General features: G+C 47.4%; 1 protein-coding gene across 3 annotated transcripts in view; it reads right to left on the bottom strand.

Annotated features, from left to right (window-relative positions):
• The window catches only part of PRKAG2 (protein kinase AMP-activated non-catalytic subunit gamma 2), a 192,066-nt gene that overhangs the window by 74,938 nt on the left and 95,741 nt on the right, over positions 1 to 21,387 (bottom strand). Inside the window, exon 1 of one of the 3 annotated variants that reach the window (XM_021387827.1) lies at positions 17,894 to 18,014. The exons of the other annotated variants lie outside the window; for them this stretch is intronic. Within the exon in view, the coding sequence (XP_021243502.1) occupies positions 17,894 to 17,999 (106 nt within the window). The 5' untranslated portion in view covers positions 18,000 to 18,014. Of the gene's footprint in view, positions 1 to 17,893; positions 18,015 to 21,387 lie in introns of those variants that run through there. 3 annotated transcript variants of the gene reach the window in all.

Here is a 21,387-nt window from a genome sequence, read left to right on the forward strand (position 1 = left end):
CCTTCAAACTTTACTGAGCTTACGGCAGCAAACAAGGCTGTTAGGGGAGCTCTGCTGTCCATGTAACTGTGGCAGCAGCCAAAAGAGAGAGGGGAGCTGGATGTGCCAGCACCAGCCTGTGGGCAGAGCAGGAGGGATGAGAGGTCAGGAGCTTCACCAAAAAGAGGATTGTTTGTCTTGCTCTGAGTGCATTGCTTCATCTGGGTAAACAAAACCACAGTGAAATTAAAGGGCTCTGACGGTGAATCAAAGCTATTGAGTGCGACGGAAAATAACCAGAGCCGAGCAGGGGGCCGGGGCACAGCTGAGTGCTGCAGAAACAAAAAGGGTCGGAACCAGAGCGGGGTCAGCCACTAAACAGCCAAGATAAACGTGCAGACTGTGGCAGGCCCTCAGTGGTGTGCAGTTAGGAAGACAGCACCGAGTTACTTTGTCACTGCGCTGAGCGCTGACCTTGCTTCCCCGTGCCCTGTGTCCTCCCCTGCTGATGGGCTGCTGGCTGCCGCTCTCCATCCTGCAGCAGTGAGCAACACCCAGACAGAAATAAGTCCATGCAGGAGCGACAGAGTGTATTACAAACTATATTTAACAACATTTGATCCAACATGTGAAAAATCCCAAAGATGACACCTCAATTCCTCTGCTCAAACCAACAAAAATCACGCTGTTTTCGTTCACATGGGTATATTCTTTTCTACGCCTTTCTTGCTGGAGGTTTGATGACATTTTGCTCTGGCTCTATTTCCAATTCCGCTGAAGATAAATACATGCCAGCAGCAGGCCACAGCAACAGTTGCTGCAGATCCAGTGTCAGAGTGTGACAGGCATGCGGGTGGCTGCTGGAGGTGGGGGACGCGTGCTGGGGACCTGTGATTCCCGGTCACATGCCAGAACGTGACCCAGGAAAACCTTTCCCTCGATCTCCTTCCTCTCCTCTGAGCTGTCAGCTTCCCCCCCCTCCCAGCGCCTGGAGCCATGTGGTTTGACTGGCACAGGGGATTTCTGTAAATTAAATGAAGCCAAGACAGGAGAAACATAGGTTGAAAGCAGGGATGCTATCTGACAGCAGCGTGTATGAAGCTGAGGTGCAGGAAATGCCTCTGAACGTTTATTTACAGCCAGCCACAGCTGCTTGGTCCCTCCTTTACTCATCTCTGGGCTCTCCTGTATAACTTTCAGATGGATCCAAAAGCTTTTTGAAATCTAAGATCTCTCTCTCTCATCTGTCAAACCCTCATCCTGATGAACAGAGCCCAAATTCAGGGTTAAATCTGGAAACAATCAGCCAAATGCTGGCAGAAGACAGATGTTTTAACACCAGCAGCAGAGACATGGACCTTCCAGGGAATCAGCTGCTGTTCTATGGGGATTAACCACTGTACAGATCCCTTCCAAGCTGCAGTTTTCTTGTTCTGTGGAGAGTTACTGCCAATGCAACCACCACTGCTTTAAGCATGCAGTAATGCATGTCTTATACTGCTCTGCCTCTTAAAAGTGCTAATCCATTTGCTCAGAACAACAGGTATTTTTTGAGACTGAAGCAGTTGGTAGTGGAAGATTTCTAAAGCAATGCAGAGTCATGAGTGGGCACTGAGAAGTTCTTCCTAGATGCATTCTCTGGCCACAGAACTACTTAAAATGTCACTTTAATGCAATAGGGTTATTTATACCTGTGGTGCATTGCATATCAATTGATCAAATCGCAACTTAAGAAGGGTCTGAAGTGCTTGGAAGCACAGTATGGTTAATTAATAATGTAAAACAAAGCCCAGCAGAGGAAAGACCTTACAAGCAGAGTTATACGGGGCTCTGCAGAAATGAGCATCCATTAGACTTACCCAGAGCTCCTTCCCCTGAGAACCCAGGTGCAGTCTATCCTCTGAGCCACACATTGTCCTTTGGAGTCAAACCTATTGTAGCATTAACATCAATTATGAAAAGCATAACCTGTAATAAGATGTAGGCAAAAATAGCAGCCTACCCATCCTGGTTTATCAAACCGTGCCTTACACACTCCCACTCAGAGGCTGGGTATAAAATATAGTTTGTAACATGCTCTGTTTTGTTCCTGCATGGACTTATTTCTGCCTCTGCTCTGACGTGGGATATCTCTAGTCTGTAATGTGGCTAATGGTGGCTTTGTTCTGCTCTTCCTTAAAGGCAAGCAGGTCCAGAGGAGGCCACGAGGATGCTCAGAGGGCTGGAGCACCTCTCCTATGGATACAGGCTGAGAGAGCTGTGGTTGTTCAGCCTTGAGAAGAGAAGGCTCTGGGAACACATCACTGTGGCCTTCCAGCACCCAAAGAGAAAAAAAGGAAAGCTGTGTAGGAACTCTTTATCAGGGAATGTAATAATAGGATAAAGGGTAATAGCTTTAAACGAAAAGGAGGTAGATCTAGATAAAGGAAGAAATTCTTTGTGATGAGGGCAGTGAGGCCCTGGCACTGCTGCCCAGAGAGCTGTAGGTACCCCACCCCTGGAGGTGCTCAGGGCTGAGCTGGATGGGGTCCTGGGCAGCCCGAGTTGGTGGAGGTGTCCCTGCCCATGGCAGGGGCTTGGAACTGGATGAGCTTTAAGGTCTCTTCCAACCAAACCATTCTGTGATACTATGATTCAGAGCTTCCTCACTTTCTGGAGCATTCTAATCTGAGCCTCTTTCCACCTTCTGTAACTTCATTCCCCCTGGACATGAAGCAGGCTCTCTCTGGGATCCCTGGAGCTCCCAGTGGCAGCCCAGTTCTCGCACAGGAGCATGGAGCTGCCCTGCTCAGCTCTGCAGCAGATAGACTGAATTGTACTTAAACGCCACAAAACCTTTCTTCCTTACATTAGCATCTGTAAGACATACCCATGTCAGAAATAAAGCATTTTTTTCTGAGGCCCAAGCAGTTTCCATTTCCCCATACTCCAGGCCACCCCCAGGGGATTTTCATGGCCGGCCCTCATGCAGCCCCAGCCCTGCTGTTGGTGGCTGCTGGGCCTGTCCCCACCTCCGGGTGTGGGCCCGGAACTTGCAGGTGGGGACTTCTGCAATTTCCAAACTGAGCCACTGCCTTTGTCCAATAGTTCTCTAAAAAACTCCCCCGGGGATGCACACGAGGTCATCTACATGTGAATAAGCCACGGCTACCACCCAGGAGGAGGGCTGGGGCTGTGTGTGCCCACCCCTGGCAGGAGGGAAGAACACTGGGCCTGAACATGGCCATGGCTGCCAGAGGGGCCTACATGAGCTGCTCCTGGGCTCCCCATGTTGCCCGGGTGTTTTACATGCCGATCCAATTTTAACTTAAACACCAATTCATGTATTGGCCTCCCACGGAACTCCACTCCCTTTCTTGGATGTTGCACAATGAAGAACAAGAGCGGCATGCCCAAAGCCATGCATGTACAGTCAAAATAAAGTGAGTATAAAGCAAAGGTCTACTCTAGATGCTTGACTTTTCATTGATACGACTCAGGTGAAAATTTGGGATTAAGCTAACAAAATTATGTTGTAATTACCCAGCTACTGGGAAGGGAAGAATGGAAAGGGAAATGTAAGGGGAAAAATGTCACTTGATGCTTTGCAAGAAGAGAAGTTCAGCTCCTGTAGGATTTTACATGGGAAACAAGTGCAATGGCAATCCCAGGCAAATGTGATTCTGGAGACTTTTCTATCTCCATCCTAGGACAGTAAAACTCCGTGTTGCAGCATGAGCCATTCGTGCTTGCACAGGACATAGCAGACTCCTCCCCTGCCAGCTCTGTCAGGCACACGTGGCAACAGGCTGTCACATACAGTGCATGCTCCCCTATGGGCACTTTCACCATCTCCAAAGCCAGCACTGAGGCTCCTGCTGCAGTAAGAAATAGCCACGCACTTCTGCCCAGGTTCTCTCTGCTGATTGCCACCTTCCATAACTGGTTCATTTGTTCCTCACTCTTGGATTTCAGTGTTAATCTCTATAAAGGGCTGAATTCTGTAGTGTTAGTAGGACAGATGCTCTGTTTTGTTCCTATGGAAGAGTTTATGCAAAATAAAATATGAATGCTTAGACATGATGGAAGCACTCACTGCTTCAAATAGCCCTTCAGCATGTTACTCATGAGGAAGCATTTACAGCATTTGAAAAGCCAAACACAGAAATTCTAATGTGGTTTTAATACAGTGAAAACCTCTGTTTTCTTAAAGCTTTAATAACACACGGATGCAAGGTCACTCACTGAAAAGTACAACGGCTCACATCACCGGGTGATGTGACCCCTCGAACAAGCACTAGATCAGGCTGTCCACACTGCATTACTACTCATGCTACCAACCCTTTCTGGAAATGTCAGCATGCCTTTGACTTTTGGACTCTAAGCTGTGTCCTGTCCTCTTGCTTTTCGGAGTCTGCACTGGTAAAATAATGCCCACAAGCTCCTGCACAGCTCCTCCTGCTATGAAATACCTGCAGCAGATGATGTTTCCAGAATCGATCCCAGAAAGAATCAGATCTCCCTTGGGATGATGTGGGAGAGCAAACAGCAGCTGATTTTCTGAAAACCTTACAGTGCATCAACCAAAATGTTATATTCAACCTCAAATGAGTGAATCTTTAAATCATCATCCTCTATTAATGTACATCAGCTGGGGACAGTTTAGATAAATTAAATTTGGGAAGACTGGAGGTAATGGTGAATACAGTGATGTTCTTGCAAAAGGAAGCTCTTCATCTAGATTTAGTGCTCACCAAATGCATCCCCACTGCACTCCTGAGCAACAGGGAGCTCTTATTCCATGGGTTTTGCCAGCTGGGTAAACAGAGAGCTTAAGGGAAGAACTGTGTTTGCACCTGGCACCCAAATCCATAGCATTACTTGAAATATATGTCTCAGTGCATTAATGGAGGTCAAGGCTGACCTCCGTCAACCTTGCTGAGGATTCCCTGTACCACTGAAAATTGTTCTGGCATCTCGGCAGGGTTTTAGGAAATGGGCTGGATGCACCTGAAGGTGAATGCTTTTATCTAATTTAACCAAGATCACTCAGCAAGCTCTGATCAAAGAACAAAATCTAAAGTCTTCATTTCCCCTCTCTCTCTTGTTGTAAGCACTGTACAGTAATGCCCAGACCAGCCACGGGAATCTGAAACCAAGAGCATCTCTGTACCACGACCAAGAGGCTTGAGACTGCAGCCGTGCAGTCACGGAGCCTGCCAGCACCTTGGGGAGTGTAGGCAGGTGTCTGAAGGCTCCCTGCCACAATGGTACCTGATTTAACTACATTAAAGCCTACTCTGTACACCTGCTAGGCAGCTGTGTGCAATTACAGTGTCGGAGGCAGGCACACTGACACAATCCATCCGGTTCCTTCCACGTGGCCACCTAGGTGAATTAAAATGTGCTGCTCTCTTCTCTGTGTTCAGCAATATCTACCCTCGCTGTGAAATTAAAGATTATTCCACGTGTCTGTCTACTTTTCCCAAACGTGTAAGGCAATGTCATATTCAAAGGGATGCAGTTCCCACAGAAATCCCATTATCCGAATTTCTCTGCTTGCTCTTGCCCACCCCTCTCCCTGCTGACACAGCCAAAAACCCGTTCAGAGAAACAGGCTTTCACAGTCTGCTTCTTCTGGGCATCGAGCAAGACTGTTTACCTGTTTCCCAAACATAAGCCTGCTGGTTTTCCCCTTTGCTTCTGTGGCCTCAGAAAGAGAAAGAGCTTTAAAGTGGGAAAACCCCCACAAAATTAATGTGGGAGATTTGAAACCACTGCAGAACCAGAGCCAGCTTCTCTGCCTGGGTGTCTAGACTCCAAGTTGCCCCTTTAACAGTGAAATACTCAAAAAACTGTGGGCTCATCTTTCCAGGATGGGCTGGACATGAAACCACGAGGGGTAGGTGAGCTTTTGCTGAAATTTCCTTCCTAGACGAATGTCCTTGCTGGCTGGCTGAGAAGGGATGGTCTCTATGACTTAGCATCCAAAAGAGGATAAAAAAGGGTGTGAGGTCATCATGGTGTTAGCAGTTCATTCTCATTTCAAGGGAGTCCTCGTTATTTTTCTGCCTTATCTTTCTCAGCAGCCCTAATGGCAGTGTTCTTCCACTCTGGTGCTCAAAATCTCTTCCTGAAACAAAAGGGATGCAATATTTATATGTGTTACTGATGAGCTGTTAAGAGCAAGGAGGAAAGCTGGCTGAAGTTCTGCCTGGCCTCATGGGGAGGTCCAGGTACTCCTCCCGGCCTCCTGGGAGGGCAGCAGCCTCTGAGAGCCCCAGCAGCTTCTCAGAGGCTTCAGATCCCTCACAGAGGATGTATGTGGGAGGTGGTTATTCACTGCTCGGCCTGGGAAGACACTGAGCTCTCCACTCCTTCCGTGGAGCCTTGGACAAGGCATTACCTAAAGTTAGCCCTACGAAGCCCACAGCACAACAGCAACATGTCTGGGTGAGCACTTAGAACATCCAGATCATAGAACCATAGAACAAGGATCATTGAGTTTGAAACTGGCAGGCTTGGAGCCATGGCCACTTCTGTGGGGAGCCTGTTCCAGATGCTTCAGTCATTTCGAAATGATAACATATCTCTCCTCTGAAACAGCATCTGGGATGAACAGCTCAGAGACATTCGGAGGAAAAAAGGCCAACACTTGGGGACCTGAATGCAAATCCATTGGATGCGAATCTGTAATGGATTTGCAGTTATGCAGCAGAGAAAAGGAGCTGACCCTCCACATGCAAAATGCTTTGCACATGAACTGTCAACGTGCAGGTCAGTTCCACTGTTCATCTCATCCCTCTGCTGCGTTTTCCTCTACCTTCTAACAAGCAGCGTGGGCAGAAATGCTCTTCATTTCCTCAGCTGCTGTTCTGTGATGAGAAGTTCTCATCTGAGCAACTATTTCTGTGCATGAGATGCAGTGTGAGGATGCGTGCACACACACAGAGACACCAGGTATACCCACGACTGATCAGTGCTTTATGAATATGCACAAACTGCCTTGGGCCTGCACAGAATCCTAATGTGTTCAATGTCTTCAGAAAAGATTTGCACAGAAATGAAAAGCTACATCTAATATGAACTCTGGGTACCCCCAGTGAGATTGCTGGAGCTGTAGGGCAGCTGAATTTCACTCTTCCACACGTGTTCCCATGCTCATTCAAGGTGCTGGGCACTTGGGAGCAGACCAACCACATGAACATAAGCCCACTGTGGTTAATAGGACCAAATGGGTCACAGTGTGGGGTGTACGGCAAAGCTGAACCTGGATAATGTTGTTTGGAGATAAAAATAATCTGAATGAAATACGTGAACCTACTATTCTGTTTGGTTCTGTGGAAGTCATTATTTGAAACATGGCCCATTTTAATGATAAAGCCAAAATGATTACTTATAAAAGAAAATGCTTATGAAGCATAGTGGTATATTAAAAAATAAAAGGAACTCATTACCAAAATATTATCACAAGTAACTAAGCCCCTGTTCAGCAGAAAGTCAGCCTGTGTCCCTCTACCCGCCGCAAAACTATTTAAATTGGAAAAAAATATGCAAAACCTTCTGTGAATGCAGGTGGCCACGTGAAGTGCGTGCTGATGGGAGCTGTGTGGGTGGGGATAATGGAGCACAAAACGCTGCCTGTGGGTATGCAAACCGAAAACTGACACAGCTGAAAGTGTCCTAGAGCAAACACCCCCACGTTATGTGTTTGTAACTCAAGCAGAAGCCATAGCTTGTCCTGCCCTTGTGGGTCTTAGCAGGGCAGGTGAGCCGTACAATGCAAATGTGCACATCAAAAGTAGATCAGCAATGCTGATATAAGTAGAAGCATTTGTTCCACATAAACCACACCGACCAGCAGGAGCCAGCCAGCAGATATCGTCCTCTCCACTTCAGCAGAGAAGTGCAATTTGAAATAGCAGGTCTTGGAGGGAGCTTTTGGCAAGGAAATCAAATTTTACTTCTACTTTAATACCGATTCCATCCTGGCCAAATTCCTTCATCTCTCTGTGGCTCAGGCTCTCCCTCTTCTGTAGAAATGTGAAATAAATCCTGAACACCTATTGCTTCCCCTCTTTAAGCAGATCATGGTACATTACGGCAGATATAGGAAATGGATCAGAAAGACTCTTTAGAATGCTGCAGTAAAATCTCCATATTGAAATACTTAGGCAAAAGTAGTTCTGGGTAAATAATGCTAAGAATGTTAAGGGCACATCCAATTAGTCTTCTACAATCAGGGCTTTTTTTAACTCCTGCTACAGCCTCCCAGGACATCCCCTTGTTACCCTCTTCCTCTATGGAATAATGACTATTTTGTGCTCCTTGCCCTTGCTGGTAGACTCATAAAATAAAATCACAGAATCATAGGATCATTAAGGTTGGAAAAGCCCTCAAAGTTCACCAAGTCCAACCACCAACCAACCCATCCTCACCATGCCCACTGACCACCTCTCGCAGTGCCACATCTGGAACACCTCCAGGGACAGTGACCACCTCCCTGGGCAGCCTCTGCCAATTCATTAACACTCTTTTGGAGAAGAAATTCTTCCTAATATCCAACCTGAACCTCCCGTGGTGCAACTTGGGGCCATTCCCTTTCGTCCTATCGCTGTTACCTGGGAGCAGAGGCCGACCCAGCCGCACCGCAGCTTCCTTTCAGGCAGTTGTAGAGAGCAATGAGGTGTCCCCTGGGCCTTTTCTCCAAACCAAACCATCCCAGTTCCCTCATCCACTCCCCACAGGACTTGCCCTTGCTAGCAGTAGCTTTCTTCAGGTTAGCATGAATTCACAAGAGTTGATTTCTTCCCTGTGAATGGGTGCAAAAAGAAAATACGAAGCAGCAAACTTCCTGACTTCAGCAGAAGCACCGCAGGGACATCCCCCCCAGTACAGCCCCAGTGCCAGCAGACCTGCCCCCAGCCACAGAGCAGCCTTAAGGCATCTCAGAACCTTGTCACAAACTCCTTCGTGTGAGCAGGAGTCAGCTGGGGTGAAACGCAATCTAGCAGTGCAGCGAAGACAGCTCCAATTTGCATCTGCTACAGTAATTCCTCTTCTTGTAACAACTCATTTTCCTGCACAGCCTCTCATAGCAGCTTTTAATACCACATCAGTCAGATTTCTTTTGTCAAGCCTTTGCAGAAGGTTCAAAAGAGGTCTTAGGAGACTGAGGGCATGGAGGGAAACAGTGCATCATCCTATCATTTCCCTGCAAAAGAATACATTTTAATATAATTCAGCTATTTCATTCTCAAATCCTTCAGAATGCCAGAGCACACACAGAGCTGGGACCCGTTCCTGCGTCAGCGCATTGCTGCGTTTGTCATCTCATCTTTCTGGTTAACAAGAAGGCATTCCCTCGGTGTCTTTGAAAAGGGTATTATTGCAGAGAACATAATCAGCTTCCCCTGCATCTCCTTGTCCTGATACATTCCTTTTACTGGTAGATAATGGAATAAATCCAAGATTTCCATGTGAGTTCCCATTTCCAATCTACCAGCCAACGTTCTGTTCTTGCCTCTCCACTGCTTGCTCCTCAGACCCTTACATTGCAGGGAGTTAAGCTCTTGTGTCTTAGTTCTTTCCCTTCAGCTGCCAGCTCAGCCCGGAGGAGCTCTGGCACCTCTGAGCACACAGGGCTCAGCCGGGGTAGGTTTGGGCTGGGTGAGCAGCTGAACTTCAGAAGCTTTTCTCCTCCCGCAGGCATGAAGGCATGGGTGCCATCCAGGGCTGTGAGTAAATTTGGGATCAGATTTTGCTGAACTTGTCCTGCCCATTGCTTCTAACCTCGCTTGTATCTGCTCTGCACTTCACACCTCCCCTCTGCATCATCAGCCTTTTGCTTTCCCTCCTTGCACCGTGAAAATACTAGGCAGAATATGGGGAGATCGGAGTGAAGGAGGGTTTAGGCAGAGAACAGAGGCTGCCCACAGGAATAACTGGGCAGAAGACAGATTGCCAACTAGGGAGTTCATAACAATTTAGGATATTTGAGGCGGCCTGAGGGTCACAAAGCGAGGCTCTCTTGCAGTTACTTTCACAATAACTCGATGGGGTTGATCGATAAAAACAAAACCAAACCCAAACCAACTTATTTGCACACGTAAGTTTTTTTTTTTCCTCAGCTAGAGGAATGCAAATACCACGCAGCCTTTACATTGTCTCACACGGTTTGGCTGATTATCACACCTCTAATTCCAGTTCACACACTCCACACAGCACTTTCTTATTATGGATGTGCTGCTGACATGTGCAAAGGCTGATTAGATAGCGAGACACAAGCCAAGGAAATAATAAGTACACAACTCCTCTTTTTAGAGATTTACTTTACCGTAGGCACTTGTGTGCACAGCTGAAATTGTGTTCAGAGCTTGAACTCTGCCCTTTCTGAGCAAAAACGTCTCAGCTATTGAGAGAAATCTTCCAGACAGATAAAACACATCATAGTATTCTTCAGGTCTATCATTCTGCCATCTGTCAGACAGTGAACTATTCCTCACTATCCTTATTACAGCCCTGCCATAGCTACCTTCCTAATCCTATCAGTGAGAAATGACTTTGCCTTTATAAGCTTGTCCCACCTTGCAAATGTACCCATTCTTTGTAGTCAGACCAGGAGAAAACTACACCATGAAGACCAGGCTCACAGTTTTCCAGGTAAGCAGGCACTTGGGTGGCCAAGAGAAATCTTCTGGTTATGTGTCACAGTGCACAGTCTACATAGGTAAATGGATGGGCCTTGTCCTGGTCAGCTGTGGGCTCTGCCCAAAGGCACCTTCATAATACAGAGGTCCAGACACACTACAGGCCATGCACTGCACTATGTAACCATGGGTTTCTACAGGATCAGCCTCAAAGAGGACTCCACAGAACTACAAAAGATGCAGAGAAGGCTGACAAGGCTGATTGAAGTTATGGGGTAACTTGGATTAGGAAAGATGAGTACAGGAATCAGGATTGGAATAAAGATGGCAAACAGGGAAGGGAGCATAGGAGGAAAATGGCACATGGGATGCTCAAAACAAATGTAAGGGAATATTCCTCACATTCTTCAACTGCAGAACGAGAACGCTGTAGGTACTACAAGTTTGGTTTTGAAAAGCAATTGCACAAGGTCATAGAAGAAAATCTCATCAGGGCTACAAAACACCAGCTCCAGCTCAGGATGTGAGCCAAAATGTGCAGGAGGCTGGGAGAGTGTAACAGGAAAGCTCCTCATATTCCTGCCCTGCTCTCATACTCCTCCATTTGTGTTACAAAAAGAGACAGATCCGGATGGATGGATGGCCTGACCTTGTGTTTGAACTGAAAATGAGTTTCAAAGCAACGCAACAATCATGTGTCCTATTCCTAAACAGGAGGTGCCCTTATTGCAGTCCCAACTACAATTATCATAAAATACTTCATGTTCTACTGTTTGTAAGATGATATCAATATACAGTACCCCTCTTTTAAAGAAATTGCAAGATCTATAGCTGAGTGAATAACACACAGAGTTACCCATATTAGTAACCAAACCTGCCAGTCTGCAAGGCAGCTGTGGGTCCATAGGTGCTGGTGCTCAGCTCCAAGTAGCCAAAGGTCTGTGACAAGGCCTTGAAACAAGACATTAAAAGACGTCAGACATTACACTTCATTTTCAGAAGCACCAACTGCCTCTGAGTATTTAACAGCTTTTAAGGTCAAACCCTTCTTTTTGTGTTTATTTTGGATTTGCAGGCAGTGGGGCTCGGGCTGCTGTTTTCAGAAGCATGAAGGGTCAAGTCCAAACCTACGTGGCCTGTTTATTGCAAGGTATTGCAACACCAGAGATAGGATCTAACCTGCTGGATGCCTGACTCCTACCAGGGAAGAAGGTGAAGAGCAAGAAGCAAGATAGAAGCCTCCAATGCTGTGATTTCTTGTGTCCAGCTTTCCTCTAGCTCAAGGGGAATTCCCCTTCCCTGTACTCAGCCTCACAGGTCTCAGCTTTCAGCTGAGGGCAAGCACCTGACCCATCCCCAGTTCCCTCCAATGGAGAGGCAGCATCCTGTGAGCTCCCAGGCAGTGCAGTAATTAAATTTTAATGAGCTGCTCTCTCATGTTCTTTGCAGCAGGTTTTCGTTCCAGCCGGTGGCTCGCTCCCAGAACCCAGGCATTTCTCTGCTGTCTCCTTGGTCAGGATGAGTTTCATCATTCTTCAGCATGACAAGGTTTCCGTGTTAGCCTCCACATCTCAAGCTTTGTCTTGCTGCTGAGATTTCTTGAGGGAGCTTGGTGCTTTGCTTTGTGCTCTTTACAGGAGCTTCCCGTGTTTATTTGGGGGAAAATTTGCAACAATTTACACTAAGGTCCTTGTTTTACAACCCCTCAGTTCTGGGTTCACACAGACTTCATGCAGCCTCCAGGCACCAGTTTCCCCATTGCTGCTGCCAGGAAGGATCTCCATGAAGTTTTAAAGAAGGACCTGGCTGATGCAAGGGAAAATCTGGTATCCTTTGAGGAAGGAAGGAAATAAGCCCAAATCTGACAGCTAACCTCAGCTTGTGTTCCCTGGGGACTTGGCCAGTGGGGGATGCGCAGGTCCTTGAGGCAATGTGCACAGTGACCACGGTCTATTTGCTCTCACCTCCTTCTCCCTTTCAGCCAGACAAGAGCTCTGGGGATGCTCGCTGTCCCCAGACTGTGGTGACAACAGGCACAGGGCAGCCTGTGAGCTTCACATCGCCAGTAAAATCAACAAATGACTTTACTCTGTTCCAGAGAATGACATTTCTATTTTCACACCCTCTATGCCTCCTGTTTGGGAGTGCACTGAGAGTTTCTACTCACTTCACGGCACCATTCCTTCATAGCCCCAAAACCAATTAAGAAGAGCACCTAGTGAAGAGGTGTACAATATGGGGCACTCTCAGACATAGGGTTTGAGTTTTGGGTGGTCCTGGTAGGATCCAGAAGCTGGTCTTGGTGATCCTTCTTGTTCCCTTCCAACTCGGGATATTCGATGGTTCTATGATTCATTACATCTTCCTCCCACTGCCTGCGATGCTCTAGGCCACGACCGTGTGATGCCAGCAGAAAGCAGCAGAGACCTCACATGTCCTCCACTCCCCCCAGCAGCAACGCCAGAGAGGCAGGACTTGTCCCAGGAGTCCCTTATGCCTCCTCATAGATCTTGTATGGACTGAAATAAAGCCGCGGGGCCAGACGGGCAGGATCTGTTGAACAATCCAGTTACTGTAGCACCGAGCATTTCAAAAGGCCCCTTGTTCTCCCGCTGAGAACACAGCCTGGGGAAACAGCTGTTTTTGGATGCCTGCAACAAACTCTGAAGAATCAACAGGATGTTCTTAATTAATATCAGCTCATCCTATCATCTCTCTTCAAGCTAAGTCGCCCTAACTTTATCCAAGGAGGAGCAGAGAAAGAACAAGCTGAGATGAGAACTCCTCTGTGCCAGTGTGCTGGGCTGTGTCCCTGAGCCAAGTGAGGCTGCGTGACCTTTCCAGCCCGGCCAATTCCTGCCAGCTGCACAAAGATGGCTCCTGGAGCACTGTCTCACTCTCGAGACCTAAGCCTTCTCCTTTCAGCATGAATCTGTAACGACAATAAAACAGCTCCAACCATTCCGAGGTGTTAAATCACACCTCTCAGGGCACCTCTGGGTCCTTGACCTGCTTTTAGGTTGGACAAGAATAAAGGTGAAAATGGAAAACAGCCGAATCCCAGCAATTCCAGGGATCTGCTGGTCCAATAAGCCCGGCAAACAAACTGCCTTAACAACAGCTTTTAAATTGCACTCTTGGGCAATGCACTGAAACTTTGAGCAAGGAGTCAATAGTCCCAAACACTGATTTCTAATTAAACCAAAGCACCCACCCACTGAAATGCTACCGTCAAGAGGAATTTCGTGCTGTCAGAACAGATTTGTGCTTGAATTTTGCTTTTAAAGCCTGGCAACGGCATTTGCAATATAGTTGCACAGAAATACAAACTGTGGTCTAGCTGGGCACAATGTAAACCAAGCAGAAGTCAGTCTAGGATAATGGCTTCTCATATAGTTATTCTTCTGAGAGTCAGAGCCATGAATAGCAAAGTAGAAGTAGGAGGAGGCAAAAGAAGAGCACTGTAGTACTCCCAACAGAGGCAGTAAGGATGAGAGTGCAATTTTGATCACGCGTGGAAATCATTAACTGCTGTGGATTGTCCTTCTCTGGAGATATTCAAGACCCATCTGGATGCTTACCTGTGTGAACTACTCTAGGGAACCTGCTTTAGCAAGGGGGTTGGACTCGGTGATCTCTTGAGGTCCCCTCCAAGCCCTGCCATTCTGTGGTTCTGTGATTTGGGGATGTAAATAGAGATCCTGCACCATCTGGCATGAAGACACTTCAGGCTGCATTCATTAAGCTGTGATATCATACATGCAAGTTCTATTTCCGTTATTTTCTTTTCTCATAAGATAAATTATTACATTACAGGGTAACTGAGATGGTTTTCCAGACTCATATATCTGTAGATACTGTCTGCTTTCAGCAACGGGCTATGGCTGCATCTGCTTCGCTCCCAGTCAGTACCAGGCTCCCTTCAATCTCAGTTTCTTTTCTTCCACCTCAGTGAATCTCCTTTCCTCTCATGCTTGCATTTCGCAGCCCTACACAGTATTAATCCCAACCTTTGCTGTTAGTTTCTCTCTTTCAGAGAGAACGATGCCAATGATGCCATTTGAATCGCAGCAGAATTAAAATATACCTAAGATGGGAAAGAAACAAAGTATGCATGCATCTGTGCGTGGGAGACAAGGCCCTGCACCAACACGGACCACAGCCACAGAGACTCCCAAAACAGGGGCTCTCTCTGCCAAAACCAGGTACAGGCTGTAAGCCTGGCTGCCCAAAGGGAGCCTGGCCCTGCTGGTCTCGCGGACACAAATGCTTCAGAATGAGTATTTACAGAAAGCAGCAGCACGAGGCCTAGAGGGGGGAAGAAATTGGTTTTGAAAGAAAGATCTCAGGCGTTTCACCACGCTTTGTCACTGCTTCTCTTCTTCCTGACAACCAACCACAGAAATTTCACAGCTTCCACATCCTGGAGCTCTCTGCAGTACAAAATTAATCGGCGCTGATCAGCCAGGGCTGCACATTATCTAAAATCCCTGTCAGCTCAACAGAGCATGAAAACCAGGAGAGAAAATCATTAACAAGCCAAAGTAGCCTCAGTTTCTCATGCTTTGTTTCTGATGCTGATGGTTTTAGCTGCTTCTAAAAAGCAGCATGATTTTAGCTTTTAATGCAGTCCTTTAGGGTGGCCAAGGAAATGGCCCCGAATTGCACCAAGGGAGGTTTAGATTGGATATTGGGAAGAATTCCTTCATGGAGAGGGTGGTCAGGCATTGGAATGGGCTGCCCAGGGAGGTGGTGGAGTCCCCATCGCTGGAGGTATTTAAGAGATGCATGGATGTGGCACTAGGGACCATGGTGTAGTGAAGGGATCAGATAGGTCAGGTCCACGGCTGGACTTGGTGATCTTGATAGCCTTTTCCAACCTAAATGATTCTGTGGTTTCTGACCTAGAGGAGAAGACATTTCCACGTGGGCTGAGCCTCAGAGCTGCTTTAAAGTTGTTCTAAAGCACAGCAACCTGGGGACGTGTTCCTGCCCTTCTCACTGGGACAGACAGAGCGGTGTAGCAGGGAGGCACGTTTGCACATGTAAGTATGGGGCCTGAGACCAATTTCAGCAAGCCAACTCCTAATTTAGCCCTAATTTGGACCCAAATGATACCCAGCCAGCACACTCGCAGGGAAGGAGCCCTCAGGACTGCTGAGAGCTGCAGCCAGGCCTGCCTCAAGCCCTAGGCACTGGCTCAATGAGCCTCAGCTCCGTCCCCTACTGTTCAAATCTATACATCTTGAGAGAGGCAAAGTGCAGGCTGAGCAGCTCCTGGGCAGCTCAGTGAGGCCAAAAGTGAGGCCTGTGAGGTGGAGGGGTTTCTGTGATGGACACGAGGAAGAAACGCTTTCAGCACTGCACCTTTTGCATGTGTTATTCAATCTGTTGTGGAGCGGACGGTGTCCTTTAAAGGGCAGAGCAATGAGCCTCACCGGGGTCAGAAAGCTGTCTCCTTCAGAAATGCCAGGGAGCCTATCCATTACAGCACGCCGCCCTACAGCAGCCGACAGCCCTCCTGCCCCACAGGCAGCAGTGGGGAGGAGGAAACTCCGCTGTGTCCCTTTCGGTCCCCTGGAGAGCTGCTCAGAAAGCATTCAGCAAGGCATAATACTGACGAGCTACAGATTAAAGCTAGTAAATAATGCAAAGCATTTTTTTTTGGTGACATTTCCCTGCAAATAATTAATTATGGCCACTTGGGGTAAAAAATTTAATAATTTGCAAGCGTTAACCTGTTTCCCAAAAAGGAATCCAGACCCTGCGGGGATGGCAGAGGTAATCCCAGCAGCAGTGGATCTTGGGGAAGCAGGGGCACAGACACAAATTTTGGCTTTTCCCACTCCTGTGGCTTGGTGGCTCTCCATTCGTGAACATGGGGTGCAGGGAGCTGACCTGGGCACACTTTACAAGAGCAGTGGATACAAACAGAGCAAATGGTGTGCAGTGAACATTATACCTTCAACCTATTCTTTTAGAGCTGTCACAGACGTTACAGGATCACAGAGCCAGTACTCTTGGGGCAAGACGGACTGTTGTCTATGGAGGAGGAGAAGCAGCAGGTTTCAACTGCAGGGAAGCAGACCTGGAGCTGTGAGCGGCACTCCCTGCAGGGAATCCTTTTGCAGATGTTGGCTATTCCCATCCCAGAGGTGAAACACGAGAAGAGGGGAAGCTACTGGCTCAAGGTGCCAGCAGTAACCCCCAAGATGCTTTAGGGCGGCGCAGAACAAGGCTCAGCATTAGATTTAAAAACTGAGTTGTACAAAACGGGAGAAAAGAAGAGAAGCATTTGCTAGGACATCCTACAAACATCACAGCTGGCCACTAAATAAATCACAAAACATCAAATGATAGAAAAACCAGCTCTCTGGGTGGGCAGCTGCTCAACCATCAATAGCAGCTCCTAGTCACTACATCTGTATGCACCTCTCTGCAGCACCCATGCAGACCAGCACAACTCACACCTTCCTAATCCTGCTGGATTTAGCCTAGTGACTCCAGAGTGACACAGCCTGAACAAGAGCCTTGCAGGCCTGCGGAATGAGTCTGTCTCTCTAATCTCTGCCCGGTCCTCTGACACTGTAACTCATTTTTAAACCTCTTGGTCACAGGGCAGAAACTTTCAGCAGAACTCGTGGCCTTCGGGGAACCACAGCACCTTGAAGCAGCTACCATTAGTCAGTATAGGAAATGCATGAAAGATCACCATTCCTCCACTGCTCTTTCTTAATCCAGATCCTGTTGTGTCCTGGCAAACGTATCCTCCTGTGATACACGGCCATTCCCCAGCTCATCCCCTGCACTGCAGTTACCTCTCAGCGAGCAGGAAAAGTTTCTGGTGAATGGAGGTGCACCTCACACACAATCCCACTGCAGGCTGCAGTATCAGAAAGATACGTTTTTAAACAGATTACTTATCAGATTGCTATGCATTTCTTTTCTACTTAAAATTCATCTTTGAATGTACAATGTTAGCCCTAGCTCAGCAGTTAGTCACTGTTTTTCAATGAAGATCACATTAGTCACAGTCTCTTTCGAATGGATTTTGCAGGGTTTACTGTAAAGCTGTAATACCATTCTTCCCAAAGGTTATTTCTGTGTGTTACAGGTGTCAGCTCAGACATCCACCCCTGGTGCAAAATAACATATAAATAACCCCCCTGCAACAACTGCGCAATTCAGTCAGTGGAATTAGGAAGCACAACATTGTTGCTCAATTACCCGACACCCCCACAGACCAACACCTCCGCATCCTGATGGGAAGCATTGCTGATCCCTACCTAAGAGGCCACGAGGGTCAGACCAGCGTCTCTCTGCACTTTTGTACTGCTCCTTCCTCTTCTTGCTCCCCCTGAAGCTCCCGAAACGCTTCATGAGCTGCAGCATACAGCCGCGCAGCAGCAGCTGTCGGTCATGCCCCGTCACGAAGAAGAAATCACCGCTGTAATCCAAAGGCAGCACAAGGGGCAGGCAACGTGTCACCTGTACCCACAGACCACGGGCAAGAGGATGAAACTCCAGGAGGACCGTGCTGTTAGGAAAAGTGGGCAGCTTGCTGGAAGTGCAGCCCCCAGGCACTTGGCTGTGGTCTTGGTGGAGGGAGGGTCCCTAGCAGGATGCTGAACCTGGCGGGTTCGTAATTCCAGCGTGCAGGAACCAGCTGTGAGTAACGGGATGGGATCAAAGTCTGCCCAGCCGGCAGCCCACGGCTGTCAGAAGCCTTGGAGAGTGGAGCATTTCCCAGCAGATCCACTCATGTGGAAAGGGTCAGCGAGCGCCCGGTAAGCTCCCCTATTTAAAAACCACTAACCGTGCAGAGGCACCACGAGCCCTCTTGAAGGGGATTGTCATGTGCAGCTCAGCATGATGACTCTTTAAAAAGGCTGTAAAAGGAAACCGCCCCTGTACAGACAATTCCTGGCACCAGGCGACCCGGGCACGCTCGCACCGTGCCATGACATCACCCAACTATTTTGATTCATGAGCGCGAGGTCTTCGTGGGGACAGCCCGGCCCCGCTGCCTATCGATGAGCTCAGAAGTGCCCGGCCCTCCACAGCAAATGACGAATGGCTGAACGGGAACGTTCAGTTCATAACAAGAACTGAAACTGTTTCTGGAGCTATGGGCTGGGCTTTCTCCAGTGTTGGGCCCTCCTTGTGCTATGCGTATCTATATGCTTGGCCTAGATTGCCCCATTCAAATTCGCTGTCTGCAAAGCAAAGAGCACCTGGGACAGCTGCTTGCAGCACAACTGAAATCTACTTTGTGGTCTTTTCAATGAGACAAGCATTCTGTGGGCTGCTGCTCTTCCCTACAGGCAGGTGTGTATTATGGTAGGCCTTGCGCCCTTATGCCTTGAGCTGTTTTTTAGGAAAGGGGTGAGCAGTGTGGGCTAGAGCTGAGCAGTGGGACGGGATGCAAGCACTACCCAAGTCATAGTCAAACTACCAGAGCCAGCCTTGCAACAATTATCACAGAATCACAGGATATCTCGAGTTGGATGGGACCCAGAAGGATCATCGAGTCCAAAACCTGGCTCCACACAGCATCACTCAAAAATCAGATCATAATTATGGTAAAAGTTCTGATACATCAAAAGCTTTATCTCAAAGACTCAGAGCCAGCCTTTCCTCTGGCCATCACTGGAACCTGAGGCTCAGATCTTTCAAAAATCAAACCCAGTGCTTCTAATCTAGAGTAATAGAGTCTTATCTTTCTAATACCTAGGAAGAATTAAAGGCCTTGTCACATTTTCTCCAAAGAAACATACTTTTTCCTTTGTGCCTATGATTGCTCACAGGTCTTAATATCCTTAGAAAGATAAAGAAAAATTGTCCAGAAATACTGGCAAAAAGACTTGCATCAATGCAGATTGCCTGCAAGCAATCTCAGAAAGATTGTTGTCACCAAGGAATCAACACAGGGGTGTCCTGGGACTTCAGGGACCCAGAGTGACAGCAAAGGTGCCAGCAGGTCCCTCAGCCACCAGGGGTTCCCTAAATCTGCCCTGTGGAGAACGTGGAAGAAGACAGTAGAGATTGCACCTTTATCCTTTTACCTACTGAACAAAAGAACAGATGAAATTATTAACAAGGCAATTATCTTGTTTGCAAGGTTCTTTTTTATATCCAAGTGAAGAATCTCAATAATCATTTTAAGGCATTTCCCAGTCTTTCCCCTCCTGACTCATCCTCCTATTTTATTTTAGCACTATCTTTGTGGCTCTGGCCACATGTTTTAGCTATGCATGTGAAGATCCCTGTTCTTCTCAGCAATCCTTTGCATAAAACAGCCTGTCACCTCAGTGCTTTAAGGAAGCCCCATCTGCAGCCCCTCCCGTGGGGCTCACTCTTCACCCAGCACAGAGGGGAAGCAACAAGAAATGTTTACGGACTGGGAGGAGAACGACTCAGTGTTACCTAAATATATATATATATTTTGCATACTTGCAGCAAGTGTCAAGCCCTTTGCACTGTGCTGCCTTGTGAGGCCATCACATTTACCTCTGCAAGCAGACCCAGTGGGGCAAGCTCTGGCTGTCCCCAAAGCTCGTGCCATGGGCCAGCTCTCAACCTACTTCCATGAGAGCTGTGACCTTCACAGACTTTCGTCTTTGAAAAAAAGCTCCCCAGCAGCAAAACCAAATATTCCTTGCTGCAGTTTGAGCCCACTGCTTCTTGTGTTATTCACTGTGCGCATGGAAAACAGATTGTTCCCTTCTGGAATTGCCGTCCACATGTCTGAAGACAGTCATCAAGTTCTATTTGAGTCTTGCCTTGGCCAAAGACACAAGTAATGCTGCCCACAGCACCAAAACAGTCTGGACCTCAAGTTTCCCCTCCTTCAAAAAGCATTCCTTCCTCTTCAGTAGCCCAAAGACTGCTGAGAAGGACTTAATGTCATCAGTAACCAAAAAATTTAAATCCCTTTTTAATGAGACAAAAATTGGTGTTGCTTCAGCACAGAAACAGCCCCCTTTTTAGTAGAGGCCAAGGCTAAAGAGGAGCTGGTGACCTCTTCATACAGGGCCATTGCACTGGGAGGACTCATTCCTCCTTATTGAGGAAAACAGCAAGACTCTAATGTTTCTGCAAAGAGCTACCGGCAAATGAAACAATAGTGCTTAACAACTGACTTTAAGAGTAATTCGTTAAAAAATGCTCTAAGTGCTTTGAGCATAATTATTTTGTCTCCCACTGCTAATGGTCTAACAGATACTACCACATTTATACCAGCTATACATCTTCTTAATTAGTGTATTGGAAGAACCTTATACAACTAACAATAAAAAAGTTGGGCTTCAAAGAGCGCCTTTGAGGCCCCTATGTTCTGGAGATTGAAAACACAAATCCCTTCCAAATAACCATGAAATGGACTCTTGTCAAACTACTTTAAAGCCTTCCAGATTAGTTATAATACATCATGCTTCTTTCACGCAGAAGAATCATACTGCCGAATTCCAAAAACCATATGTAGGCTTGCTCCGAGAGGTACCAAGCACTGGACATCTTGATGAAATTATGTTGGTGGAAAAAGCAAACAAGGACTTGGGTATAGGTATTACATTCTTCTGTAACATCAAGCAACACAAGTGAAGCAGCACTGTGCCGACAGACTGTCCTTGCAGAGCAAGGTGCTGAATGAGCATTTTACAGCAGGTTTCCCTTGTATTAATTCCTCCTGCTCTCTCTCCCCTCTCCACTTCTCAGCCCCTTCCTAGTTTCCTGTGTCCGCTAAGCTGGGTTGACCTCACCATCCTGCATGCTGACCCAC

This window comes from Numida meleagris, chromosome 2 (genome assembly GCF_002078875.1).
Source record: "Numida meleagris isolate 19003 breed g44 Domestic line chromosome 2, NumMel1.0, whole genome shotgun sequence".
NCBI classification, from domain to species: Eukaryota; Metazoa; Chordata; class Aves; order Galliformes; family Numididae; genus Numida; species Numida meleagris.